Consider the following 13,484-nt stretch of genomic DNA (forward strand, 5'->3'; position numbering starts at 1 on the left):
CTCCTCCATCCTATAACTCCTCCACTTATAAGTTGTTGTTAATAAAAAGATAAAGAAGTTGTTGTTGTTGTTGTTAAAAAGATATAAGGCCTCGTGTTTAATGTGTCCATATCTCGCGATATTATACCTGAGCGGTGTTTGTCGGCAGTGACACCTGAGGCTCGGGAAAGAGCAGAGGAGATCGGGGACAAGAGGCGACCGTAAGATCTTTTTCATCGTTTACAGACATTTGTCACTGACGCCTGACATATTTCCATCTGGGGATACATTTTTATATCCAGTGACAGGGTGCGGCCGTTGGGTATTGAACTAGTTTGTCTTGTACATTTGACCGCTGTCAGTGTCCTACAGTTAGCCTTAGCTGTTAGCCTGCTAACTGCTAATGTTATCAAGCTAATATTAGCACGTCAGCCTGCAGGAGAGACACGTTAGCATCATTAGCTAAACCAGAATGCAAATAGTCTCCCGTGGCGAACTTCAGAGAAGTAACTTTCCTAAAGAGTAAATAACGTCTTGTTAGGATGTGTGTGGAAAGGTCCTAGTAAGTTGAGCTGTCGTTACGTTTGGTTTTAGCAACACTTTGAGACACAGCTGGAAGGAGGAAGTAACAAACGTTAGCTTATTTAACTGTTGTGACAGCTGCAGTAACTTGCATTGTAGTGCTGAATTATTAGATATTTCCTACTGGGCTTTTGTTATTGCATACTGTTTAATTGTGGGTGCAACGCTTTTGTCTCTATCAATTGTTTAGTTTCCAACAAGGTAACGTTACGAAACTGTTGCTTAATGATTCCTGCAGAAATTCTGTTGCGCCATGTATTAATACAATGGGAATATCTGTGAATGATAAGCATGTTAGACAAATGCTTCTGCTGTGTTTATGATAACTGTACAAATAGAAGAAACACAAATAAGATATTATCCATCATCATTAGCAGTCTGTGCCTACATAAGCCAAATAGAAATGGCAGACATTACAAAATGAGAAGAGCAGTAAGTTACCTAATGCAAGACTATAAATATACCTTTTATTTTTTATATATGTGTGTGTGTGTGTGTGTGTTTACAAAACAGTAATTTAATGTGTTGCTGCTGTTTTGTCATCTGAGGCAGTAAGGATGTCTTTGAATGAAGAAGGGTATGTGGTTCGGATCAGAGGACTACCTTGGTCCTGCACGCAGGAAGAGGTGGCTAGTTTCTTCTCCGGTGAGAAAACACACATATCTTTACAGCTTGAGGCATTAACAGTGTTAAAACTGAAAATACATGTAAAATGATCAAATCAGCATTCCTTAGTACATACAACATGTTGTTTGTTACACACAGAGACAACTTGGGTTTCTAAGCCTTTTCCCAGGTCATCTTAATGTTCAAAATTTCACATGACTGCAACCATTATAGAGGTGTCAGGATCTCAGGTGAATCGGAGGATAAATGTTATACTGTTGGATTCTACGTTTCTGGAGCTCCAAACAGCTCAAATTAGATGGGATCCAGTTGTACTGTCTATTGTGTGTTTTTCTTGAATATCTGGCATCCTTTCAAGGACATCTCAATCAGTCTTACTTATTTACAGACTGTGATATTGTTGGCAAAGTAAGTGGAGTATGTTTCACCTACTCTAAAGAAGGCCGTCCCAGTGGAGAGGCATTTATTGAGCTGAAAACAGCCGAGGATTTCAAGAATGCCCTCGCCAAGGACCGTAAATACATGGGACACCGATACATAGAGGGTAAGAAATATAAACAATCTTAAGAGACCGATAGACCAATGAGTGTTGTATTATTGCTGCATTATATAACAGTACTGATACAAACAGTTAAAGTGCAACTTACTCTTTTGCTGACATGTCATCAGTTTACTTGCATGTAAAAGTCAGCTCACCTGTATTGATTTAACAGCTTGTGTGAGCCAAACTCTAATCAAAATTTGTATTTTTAATAACTTTAATTTTACCTTCCAGATCTTTACATGTGACGTGTGTGTCCATCTATCTTTGTGTCTCAATCAGTGTTCAAGTCAAACCGTAGTGAGATGGACTGGGTGCTGAAACGTAGCGGTCCTGCTGATTATGACAACTGCAGTGGCTGCATGCTGAGACTTAGAGGCCTTCCCTTTGGCTGCAGCAAGGAGGAGATTGTTCAGTTCTTCTCAGGTACATGAACATTAACACGTTTGTGTAATTGCTCTTTGAATTGTACTGTTTTACACCACTGATGCTAATCTGAAAGACAGGCTGTTCACTTGTAGATTTTTCACAGTGTAAGGGTGCTGGCAGAACTGCAGCTAGCTTTTAAATGTGCATAAGAGCATCTTAACTTGCAGTACAAGACAATCAAATGAGATAACCACTGAAAGAAATGTCAGATGCATGTAGGCTCTGAATACTTTCCACTCATCTCTTGCTCAATATTTATGTAGAGCCCTGTATCACATACATCTTCACATAGGTTTCATTAAATAAGGTCAAATAGTTCCAGTGAAATGAGTTTAACAAACAGTCACACAAGTCTAAAGGCCCAGGTGGAACTTAAAGCCACAATATGTAGAATTTCTATTTATGAAATCGGATTATAGCATCTTTAACATTATTCTGATGTGGTGTTTATGTTTGTACAAAAGTGGAACAACAGCCAGCTTTACATTTACAGGCTCTTTCTTGAGCAGTTCCATGACATTAGGATATGTGACTTTGATTGTGTAATGGAAAATCCTAAATACTGCCAACTGCACTTTGAACGACGCTTTCCACTTTGCTGATCAACCCCAAAGCAACACACCACCACATAAGTATACACTATCATTTAAGGTAGATTGACAGATTTGCCAACACTTAACACTACCTTTTCACATTGGTCAAGTGGTATTCTTGTGACTTATATTCAGTCAACATGTCTGTCTGTCAAGACCTAATGTATGTTCGTTCTTGTAGTATAGTTATACTGTGTTCACTAATGTCCTTTTTATGAATTCTAATAGTATGCCTCTTAACATGTTCCCACTTTAATTAGTATGCTTATGCTCAGGGATGCACTGATCCGATACTGATATTGGATATCGTTCCGATACTGACTCAAATAGCTGGATTGGGTATTGGTGACAAGGGGGCCGATGTATTCAATTATCTATATACTAGGCGATGCGTCAGCAGTGTGCTGGTAGACCCAGACATTTTTCTAGGAGAGATAACATAGCATGGAGGGAGCTAAAAACAAGGGGTCAGCAGTTTGGAGGTATTTCATGCTTGCTACTGCCACAACTTCTACGGCTACTTGGTATATCTGCGAAAGCAATGTTTTGAGGGGTGGCGGTAGCACTGCAAAATATCACACAACCAACTTAATCAAACACCTCCTGCTACAGAACATGATTCCCAGTCTCTTCCTCACAGGGAGGAATACATAAGATATAAGAGAAGATAAGATATACTATGTCAGCTTATTCATTTTACATTGGTATCGGATCAGTACTCGGCATTAGTCGATACCTAATTTGTATTAGGTTTAGTATTTGGTATTGTATTTGTATTGGTATCTGGACCGAAAAAGTCAGATCGGTGCATCCCTTCTTATGCTTACTGACCTTGATATCATGCCTCCTAAAGGGGGTTAAAAGATAGGATGGGCTGGGCTGGTTTGGCTGAGGGGAGGCAGTCCCATGACACTGATCTGGGGTCAGTATTGTGATTCTGCCTTACTGGCAGCCTTTAGCTGCGATAATCAACACTTAAGAATTATTATGGGCCAGTGTCACTGAACACTAATTAATAATAATTTTGCCAGTGACCTAAATTGGTTGAGTACTGTGTATATTTTACAGCTGCTGACTCCAGGCCAGTATTGGTTTCATTCCCCCGCTGGGCATCTTGCAAGTGTAAATTCAGTCCTCTGAGATGCCCCTTTTTAATTCAAGCTTATCAGATACTACAGCTGATATTTACTTGCTATCATGACATATATTAATCCTGAAAGCTCCAGTGATGCAGTGGGTGTTGTTTTATCTCTTCTATATATCTATCAGTCTACCTACCGACCTATGTATTTATGTGTGCTTGGGTTGAAGGGTTGAGAATCGTGCCAAATGGGATAACACTGCCAGTGGACTACCAGGGGAGGAGCACAGGGGAAGCCTTCGTGCAGTTTGCCTCAAAGGAGATAGCAGAAAAGGCTCTGGGGAAACACAAGGAAAGAATAGGGCACAGGTGGGACAGACGGGAAAGGGACTGGGTTGGGCTTCTTTGTAGTATTTAATGGCTGGTCATATTAGAGTAATTATGGGGGATGGGTTCTGTTGTGGTTGAATGATAAGCATGGGTTGGTGTGCTAGAATATTTATGACAATATAATGATAAAGTGGGTCAGTTCATTGGGCGGGTCATGTAACATTTATTAAAATGCTAATGGGATGGGTTTATGTATTGTAACAATGGTGACATGTTGAATAATGGGATGAAAGGTCATGTATCTAATCTGTAAATTAAAGGTAGTGTGAGTATTGTATGTAATAGAAAGTTTTACTTTTGGTCATTTAAGACCTGGGAGCTCTATTTAATTGTGTTAGAGCAACATTTGGCACTTCCTTTATATCCTTTCGTACATGTATCTCATTGATAATTTACTGTGGAAGAGGGGATTAAGCGTAGAAGTAAAGCAGAGCACAGTCAAGGCAGCCTCTGAAAGCATCAAATTTCTTTCTGCAGTTCTTAATCATTTAAATGATCAATACAACACCTAAAAGCCCTGTTAGGATTTTCTGTACTGTAAGTAACAAGAGGTGACGCTGTTGTAGAAGTCCTTTACCGCAGCCCTAAGCCCAGCTAATGATGAGACTTAAGGTTGTTCAGACACTCAGCAGCTCCAGGTTAAAAACTCCGTAGATACGTAGACCACTATTTAGAATATTTGTCTTTTGTGTGTTTATCTTCTCTCTGTGTAAATCACATCTATACATGTAACCCGAGTTAAGCCATTTCTACACCTTAACCCTCTCCTCTGCCCCCTCCACCCCATGGGCCTCTCACATTGCAGGTATATAGAGATTTTTAAGAGCAGTCGTAATGAGATCAAAGCCTACTATGAGCTTCCCCGGCGGGGGATGGGAGGCCAGAGACCAGGGCCCTACGATAGACCCGTGATGGGGGGCCCCAGAGGAGGATTTTTTGGGCCTGGCCCTGGCCGCGGTGGGGCTCTGATGGACACCATGAGGAGTGGAGGGGGCTACGGAGGAGGTATGCAGAGTTTTGTATTTTTGCATACAGGAATATTTGGTGGCGGCAAAAGTGTGAGTGGTCAGTGCCGAAGACATTAGAACAGAACGATGGCTAGTACTCTGAGCAGCAAGGCAATACTCGTGTTGTTAAACATGTTGTCATTCTGCTGATTAAATCATGTGAAATAAAGGAGCAGCGAGAGGTACAAATCATCTCAAACTGAGATGCAGACAAGATTAAAATGTTAACCACATTTAAATAGCAGACTTAATCATTTGCCCAAAATGTTAACAGTTGACTGGTTAACCAGCAGGTCTCTGATTTAATATTTTATGCTATTTAATAATATTTATGCTTAACTTTGTCATATGTTTGAGGTAAACAAGCCTACCTCAAATGTATATTTCTTTATGATGGAATGAATATACTGTATTAATAAGTAAGTTGTGTGAAGTTTTTAAGTTTTATATTGGAAGAATAGCTCAAACTACTTGACATGTTATCATACAATTCACCAACAAAAATTGTTAAATCAATAACATAGATTTTGATAAATGTATTCTTCCTTTTTTTTTTACATAATAACTTAAGTTAACCATTAAACCTTTATAGTTCATTGACCCACACCATTATTTCCTTTTTCTGAGCGGAAAACAAAGTTTTACTCTCCCGTTGGCCTGTTATTCAGTCCTGGCATCTGAAGCAGTTGGGAGAATGAGCCGTGTGTGTGTGTTAAATTACAGTAAAAGTTTGCATTTCTTACACTGTGTTGGTGTCTGTGTCCAGGTTACAGTGGCTTTGACAGCTACAACGGTTTCAACAACTACTGTTTCGGCAATGGCATGTTTGATGAGCGAGTGAGAGGAGAGAGGGGAGGAAGAGGTAAAGTTCAAAATTCATTTACCTTCTAGAGTGTGGCATTTAGACAGTGCTGAGTTAATGCTTGAAAGCCTCAGTTTATACTTACAGTTCAGCATCCCTGTTGGCACAAATATTTCCCAATAAATGTTTTTAATGTTTTTAACTTTTGGGGCAAATAAAAAAACATCTCAAATTTAAATATTTACATTGTTGATATGAAAAAATAGAATTATGGTTGGGTTTTGTTAAGGAGTAGATTGTGACCATCTTGGTTTGTAGCATTAAAATTTCACAAATTTATCAAGAAACATTAATAACTTAAACACATTCACAGTATGTTTTTATTCTTATCTGTTGGTTTTTGTTTGATTATCATTAAATAAATGAAAAGTTGGAATGCATCAGATAACTTGTCTCTACTGCATTAGTGAAGGTAATTTTGTGGATGTATTTGTGTTTCGGCTCAGGCATGGGAGGCCACGGTTACAGTGGTCAAAGTGACAGTTGTTCAAGCTTCCACAGCGGCCATTTTGTCCATATGAGGGGTTTACCTTTCCGTGCCACAGAGGGAGACATCGCTAAAGTAAGAACACACACTGGGAATATTTGTTACTTCTGTTCTTACAATGGGACTGTGTGGGTGCTGTTTATAAAAGCACTGCATTTATTTTCCTCAAAAAGACATTAGAGGGAATTAAAAAGCCTTAAATTCAATTAACAAAAATCTTAATATTTTCTCTTACCTGCCGTAGGAAGTTAAACTAAAAGTGAGATAGTGGATTGTGTGCGCAGGAGGCTGTTCAGTCCTTTTATGTGGAGTTCAGTCAGCACTGTGACTGCTACAAGCTACAGTAGCTAGCTCAACTCATAATGGGCAAGTGTCAGTTCAACACAAAATCTTAACTAATAATTTTTAATTGGTTAATCCATCAATTTTCGATTGCATCGCCGAGTCTAGGTCTCATTAATATATAATGATTTATATCATTAGGAATTATTGATGTATACCTGTGGGGAAGTGCTGGAAAAATGTCATATTAATAAAAATATCTAGGCCGTAATGGTTTTCCATCATACTTTCATACTATAGATTGTATGTTTGTAAAACATGTATTAAATTCTTTGTGGTATTAAAAAGGTCTGAAACTTAACTTGGTAAACACTGTCTGTGGAGCCAGATCAAAACCCTGACTGTTAATGTAGATCCATGATGTGTCTGTGTTTCCTGTTTATGTTGCGTTGGTCAAGAAGCTCAATGCACTTCTGCATTTGAATAAAAGTCATGAAAAAAAAAATGTTATATATACCTGTGTATGTCTTTTTCTTCTTCATGTAGTTCTTCTCTCCTTTGAATCCACTGAGGGTCCACATTGATGTGGCTCCAAACGGCAAGTCGACAGGAGAAGCAGATGTGGAGTTTCGCTCCCATGAAGACGCTGTGGCAGCCATGTCCAAAGACAAGAACCACATGCGTATGTCCCCCCCCCCCCCCCCCCCCCCCCCCCCCATACAGCTTGTCTGTCCTCGGGACGCCACTTTTTCACGCTACATTACACTATGTTGTAACACAAAACTACTTGTTGACTAAGAGCAGAGGGGTGCATCAGTTATATCTACAGAGGCAGAGTAGCCCAACAGATAAGCTGCCAGGGTTTTGGATGGTTGACTCTGTGTGTCAGGTTTAACGTTGGAATTTATTTCTAAAGACCAAAAAGAAAACATTATTCTGGTAGTAAGCCGAAAACAAATTAAACCTTTTGCTCAGGAAGTACACCTTTTAAAACAAATCAGAACACTGTGAAATAAAAAGTATTTTTCATGAGAGTATTTGAGATCATTGAGATTATATTTAAGTAACTGGATGGATTTCATTTACGTTAAACAGCAGAGGAAACACAGGTTCTTCAGTGTGAATGATGGATTAATGTTTTCTCCACAGAGCATCGCTATATTGAGCTGTTTCTTAACTCAACAGCCAGTGGGGCAACCGACATGAGTGAGTTTTCTTGAACGTTTCTGATAAATAAAGTTTGGTAACTCCTTTGTTTTGCTGATCACCATTTTTAAATCTATTAATATCTTCAAAAAATCATATTGAGAAGCCTTGGGTGCAGTTGTTGGTGTTGTGACTGGATATTCCTTATGCTGTAGTTTAACTAACAATGTGTTTTTTACACTGACCTGTCTTTTCAAAACCCTTTCAGGTCGTGGTGGCGGCGGAGGCGGTTACTACAGTAACTCAGGAGGGGGCGGAGGGTCACGGAGTAGTGGGCTGCGAGGTGCATACTGATGATGTCATCCCACCTCTTCTAATCCATCCTGATGTTTCTGTCTCGCATCTCTATGGGCCACATTTACTCGATTAGCATTTCTAAGCAGGAAAGCTGATGTGAAGTCGCTCATTTGTTCTTTTTATTGTTTGGTTGTACTGAAACTTCACTTCACGTACTACAACAGAACAGATGTGACCTTAACAAGCACTATCAGTACACCATTCCTAAAAGCTTGCAAAGAACAAAACAATGTGTCAGTACTAAAATGTTGGCGCTGTTGTAGGTGCTAAACATGGCTGACTGGTCATATTGGAGATTTCTTGTTTATCTTATATGTTTAAGAACAGTTGGGATGTTGTAATCTCGTTTTTCATGGTTCACATTGAAAATAACATTTTCTCTAGTGATCTAATTAAGAGAAAACACATTTATTCTTTTTCCCCCAGAGTTTTGAATGGCACTTAGAGGTCGGTAACTGAATGTCTTAACAGTTTATAGTGACTTCATTTGGAAACACTTTAATTCACTTTGTTTCACAGCTCACTGTTTGTAGGAGATCTAAGTCGGTACAGATGCAGCAGGGATACAGAGCTTCATGGGACACAGATTAACAGCTGTGAGATTAGTTTGATACATGAGCAAAGAATGATTTTGTTTGGCACTGTCAGGACTGAGCATGGTCACTTTGAATCTCATCACGTGATATTAAGTCTGCTTTGACTTGTTGATGTGGGTGATGCTCTTTAGGAGGTGGAGCAGTGAGAAGCAACGTCAAAACATTACTTTGTAAAAAGTTCAGATTTAAAAAAAAACAACAAAGTTTTAAAGTTCTTTGTTTATTCTGGTTTTAATTTATTTTCGGCAGAACACTTTTCCATCCAGTAAAACACTGATTCAAAGTGGATTTGAGATTAGCTTTCCTGCTTTGAAATGTTTTATAAATGTGAGCCAGTGTGTTTTTTATGAATGTTTTCACAATTCATTACAGAATTTAAAACTAAGTTGAATATTATATTCCACTCCGAGTGGAAGTAAAAGAAAGTCTCTATATTTGAGCTGTAAAATAGCTTATGCAGCTGTTGTACATTTTGCCGAATAAATTTTATATTTAATTCTCTCTCGGACTCTGACATCACTTTTTGATGAGGTTGTGGTTGCTAATACATCTGAATTAACAAAGAAAAATTAATTTAATCCTCTGCTTATCAGCCATGGTTGAGAAACAAACTAAATCAGTGGACACAGGAAAAAGAAAAACGGTGCAAAAACAGGATCATCAGTAACCTACATTAAAATGACGATAAACAACATGAAGGGTCCTGTTTGTAACTTGATTTAATCAAACTGCTACACAGTTAAGGCAACATATTGTTGGCAATAGAGTTAATATTAAACTGGCAGGATTTAGTAAGCTAAAGGGCCACAGTGATTATCAACATCATTTATATACAACATACAGTGGTATCAACACTTTACAAGTCCCATTGAAAGCTGGGAGATATATAACTGTACAAAAAATGCTTCAGGCCTGAGTGCAATTCACATTAGCCTGTAGTACATAATGATATGATAAATTGGTGAGTTTTTAAATATTTTAAACAAGAAAAAAAACTTCTTTAACTGAATCCAGGCTTGTTTTCTCTCTTCATGGGAATGAATACTTCCAGTTCTTGGAATAGTCTCAGGTTGTAAACATTGTATATAAGTACAAAACCAGAATGTGCAGTGTAAATCGTATCATAACCCGTGATACAAACACAACACATGTCTAAATGTTGATTAAAAACAAGGAACAACAATGGTTTAGAGTATCAAAGTATCCCTCTCAGGAATGGAGCAGCAGTAAAATGTGGTTCCTCTGTAATTGTCATTGTGTGAACAGATAACAACTAACTTGAAGTGAAAGCTCAAACAAGGTCCCTGGACTTCTGAAAGTAAAAATGAATGTGCCACAAAACCAAATTTAACTACTCAAATTAAGCTGTATCACAGGCGATGTAGGATTGGCAAAGTGTTCAAACATACATTGTGGCTGTGCTGTAAGAAGTGTTTAACACTCAAGTCTGTTCTTAACAACCACTAACTATGATGTAAGCTAGCCATCAGTGGTTCAACAACCAGTTAGAAAGACTGACACTGCTTTAAATCGGTTCCTGGAGATGCCAGCGCTGTTTCTCTTCTTGGTCCTTGACGCAGCATCCACTGCATTAGTTTCTCCAGCAAACAGTGACATGTGCCTTTTACCTAGGCTGCTTGCTTGGCTCGTATAGGCTAGTGTTGCCACTAAATATTTTATTTTAAATTCGACAGAAATACTGTCTGTAGAAATAAAGGGCTCCTTTTGGCAACATGAGAAAGTAATATTCATTGCATTTACACAAGCACAAACGGCACCAACAAAAAAACAGGCTTTCAGTTCCTTTAAAAGTCACGGCCCCATGAGGAACTACTCCAGTGTCTGCAGAGCAAAATCAGCATGGAGTAGTGAATGTTCCTGGAATTAATTTCACACCGCAAATCTGACCAGCAGGCCTTTTTCATTCTGCCGTGATTCCTCCCTCTGAACAGATGATGGCAGGTACAAAAAAGAAACCACTTATTTTATGGTATAGTTCTGATCTCCTCACAGAAAACTAAACGGAAATATATCCAATTTATATTTACGGTTACTGTCCAGTAAAGTTGATTCAACCTGTCAAGTTGACTTTGCTGTTTTGTGCCTGTGTAAATGCAGCCTTAAACTTTGTGTTCATTTCATTCCACCTCTGCTTTGAAATTGAAAACAGCACAGTAACAAGACCACCATACTGTATGTGTACATGACATAATCTCATCTGTTTCGCTATACACTTACTGTATACAGTTTGAGGCTTGACACATAGAACTAGAGGGTTGCTTTAGAAAAATCTTTGAACTGCAGCAGTGTACATTACAGTGCTGTTTAACTTTCAGTTCATAGTCAAGTTGTTCCTTCTTTCTTAACTGAACTCTCTCCTCCTCCTAAACCTTATAGGACATTTGACCAAAACCTGACCTGCTGATCGGTGTCAGTGTGTGCAAATATCACCTTGATACAGTCGTACATGTAGTGCCTTTTAGTCAGTTTGGTGCTTTCTAAATCTGGCCAGTACACACAACTGTATTGACCCAAAGGGAACTACAGAAAAGAAAGACTCTCTGTCTGATTACAAGACAATATGTTTGAATGTTTCATACTGCAGAGCATCTGCAAAAGAACTAGTGACCTCAAACAAAGACGCATCACAATGACACCCCTCATTTTGTCTGTGAGGGACTTAAAAACTGAATTAAGACAAATCAAATGTACTAAATGGTCATGCACACGGGCCATTTCTAGCAGCAAACACTTCGAGATATGTCAGGAGACGGATCTTATCTCCTACAGGACTGAAGGGTGTGGGAATTTCGGGTCTGATCTGTGATAGTTTGAAGCAGTCACGACAGCAGTGTGGCGATCCTTCAAGCCGGATTGGAGGAGCATCGTTGGAGGAGGAGGGCATGGCAGGTGTCACAGACTCTGACTGGTTTTGGCGATGCGGGCAGAGGGAGCTCATTGTCAGAGCAGCTGTTACAGAAAATCTCCCCACAGTTCCTACAGTGGTGCTGGAGAGGGAGACAGAGAGAGTTAGAACCAAAACAACTAAATATTGTTGTGTAGCGTTGGGGTTACAGGTGCACATTAGCTACTGTACCAATCCATTTCAGGACTGACCTTTCGCCTTGAGATGGAGAACTCCTTCTCACACAGTTTGCAGTGGCTGGCATCCTTGTCCTTCAACCAAACCTGACCCCCCTGCAACAACACGGGCTTTAACTTCACATCACAACACAACATCCCTAATCCACAACTGGCCTTGCTGATGACTAGCTTTTCTTTTTCTCTGAAGCTATTTTACTAATATCTTACCTAACTAAACATCTCAGTGATCGAGAAGGTTTAGATGCTATTTTTATTTTTTTCTCTGTTACTCACTGATACTTTACCTGAAGAGCTTTGTTGGCTTCTTTGATGTCCTCAATCTTCATTTTGGATCTGATGACAAAAAGAATAAGACTAGGTTAATGGCCTCAATAAAATCAACCACCAGAGGTTATACATTTATTTTGTCATCTTCACTTTTGAAAAAAAAAAACCTTTTAGGAGGGTTTCAGAAGCTTGTCTGACTTTCTGTAGAACTGTGAACTCTACTTGTTGGTAAGAATGTAAATTAAGTGATTTTTGTAAATGAGCTACAACATGCAAAAACACTTGCATAATCCTCCATGCTCTTTTTTAAAACATATTCGTTACCTGAAATCCATATGATGATGAAAACAACAGTACTCTTATTATAAACATGTTTTTTAAAGGGTACACACACAAAGAACCCAACATCATAAAAATGCACATTAGACATTACAGTGGGTACGGAAAGTATTCAGACCCCTTTAAATTTTTCACTCTGTTTCATTGCAGCCATTTTCAAAAAATCAAAAAAGTTCATTTTATTTCTCAGTAATGTACACTCAGCACCCCATCTTGACAGAAAAAAACAGAAATGTAGAATTTTTTGCAAATTTATTAAAAAAGAAAAACTGAAATATCACATGGTCATAAGTATTCAGACCCTTTGCCGTGACACTCATATTTAACTCAGGTGCTGTCTATTTCTTCTGATCATCCTTGAGATGGTTCTAGCTGTGTTTGATTATACTGATTGGACTTGATTAGGAAAGCCACACACCTGTCTATATAAGACCTTACAGCTCACAGTGCATGTCAGAGCAAATGAGAATCATGAGGTCAAAGGAACTGCCTGAAGAGCTCAGAGACAGAATTGTGGCAAGGCACAGATCTGGCCAAGGTTACAAAAAAATTTCTGCTGCACTTAAGGTTCCTAAGAGCACAGTGGCCTCCATAATCCTCAAATGGAAGACGTTCGGGACGACCAGAACCCTTCCTAGAGCTGGCCGTCCGGCCAAACTGAACTATCGGGGGAGAAGAGCCTTGGTGAGAGAGGTAAAGAAGAACCCAAAGGTCACTGTGGCTGAGCTCCAGAGATGCAGTCGGGAGATGGGAGAAAGTTGTAGTAAGTCAACCATCACTGCAGCAATCCACCAGTCGGGGCTTTATGGCAGAG

At 39.1% G+C, this 13,484-nt stretch overlaps 2 protein-coding genes across 11 annotated transcripts in view; one reads left to right on the forward strand and one right to left on the reverse strand.

Annotated features, from left to right (window-relative positions):
* Positions 1-132: 132 nt before the first annotated feature.
* hnrnph3 (heterogeneous nuclear ribonucleoprotein H3 (2H9)) lies at positions 133-9,460 on the forward strand. 9 transcript variants are annotated; one of them, XM_046031801.1, is made up of 11 exons: positions 133-200; positions 1,114-1,206; positions 1,577-1,732; positions 2,012-2,155; positions 4,063-4,201; positions 5,028-5,227; positions 5,996-6,091; positions 6,538-6,653; positions 7,407-7,542; positions 8,010-8,066; positions 8,275-9,460. In XM_046031801.1, the coding sequence occupies exons 2-11, from the start codon at positions 1,119-1,121 to the stop codon at positions 8,358-8,360; spliced, it is 1,218 nt and encodes a 405-aa protein (XP_045887757.1). In that variant the 5' UTR covers positions 133-200; positions 1,114-1,118; the 3' UTR covers positions 8,361-9,460. The 9 variants fall into 9 exon arrangements, with proteins under 9 accessions (XP_045887757.1, XP_045887756.1, XP_045887762.1 ...); XM_046031800.1 differs by having other exon boundaries at positions 136-200; positions 1,110-1,206; XM_046031806.1 differs by having other exon boundaries at positions 141-200; positions 1,628-1,732.
* Positions 9,461-9,660: 200 nt separating this feature from the next.
* The window catches only part of rufy2 (RUN and FYVE domain containing 2), a 22,389-nt gene continuing 18,565 nt past the window's right edge, over positions 9,661-13,484 (reverse strand). For both annotated transcript variants that reach the window (XM_046031799.1, XM_046031797.1), the window contains 3 exons: positions 12,349-12,397; positions 12,077-12,157; positions 9,661-11,967 (listed from right to left, as the gene is read on the reverse strand). In XM_046031799.1, the coding sequence (XP_045887755.1) occupies positions 11,824-11,967; positions 12,077-12,157; positions 12,349-12,397 (274 nt within the window). In that variant the 3' untranslated portion in view covers positions 9,661-11,823. The remainder of the gene's footprint in view (positions 11,968-12,076; positions 12,158-12,348; positions 12,398-13,484) is intronic.

This window comes from Micropterus dolomieu, linkage group LG20 (assembly GCF_021292245.1).
Source record: "Micropterus dolomieu isolate WLL.071019.BEF.003 ecotype Adirondacks linkage group LG20, ASM2129224v1, whole genome shotgun sequence".
NCBI classification, from domain to species: Eukaryota; Metazoa; Chordata; class Actinopteri; order Centrarchiformes; family Centrarchidae; genus Micropterus; species Micropterus dolomieu.

What these genes read in the sequence shown, in the direction of transcription:
- hnrnph3 (XM_046031801.1), top strand. Translation starts at nt 1,119, where the DNA reads ATGTCTTTGAATGAAGAAGGGTATGTGGTTCGGATCAGAGGACTACCT. An exon ending in GGGACACCGATACATAGAGG is followed by an intron (nt 1,733 to 2,011) that starts GTAAGAAATATA and finishes TGTCTCAATCAG; the next exon opens with TGTTCAAGTCAAACCGTAGT. An exon ending in CAGTGGGGCAACCGACATGA is followed by an intron (nt 8,067 to 8,274) that starts GTGAGTTTTCTT and finishes AAACCCTTTCAG; the next exon opens with GTCGTGGTGGCGGCGGAGGC.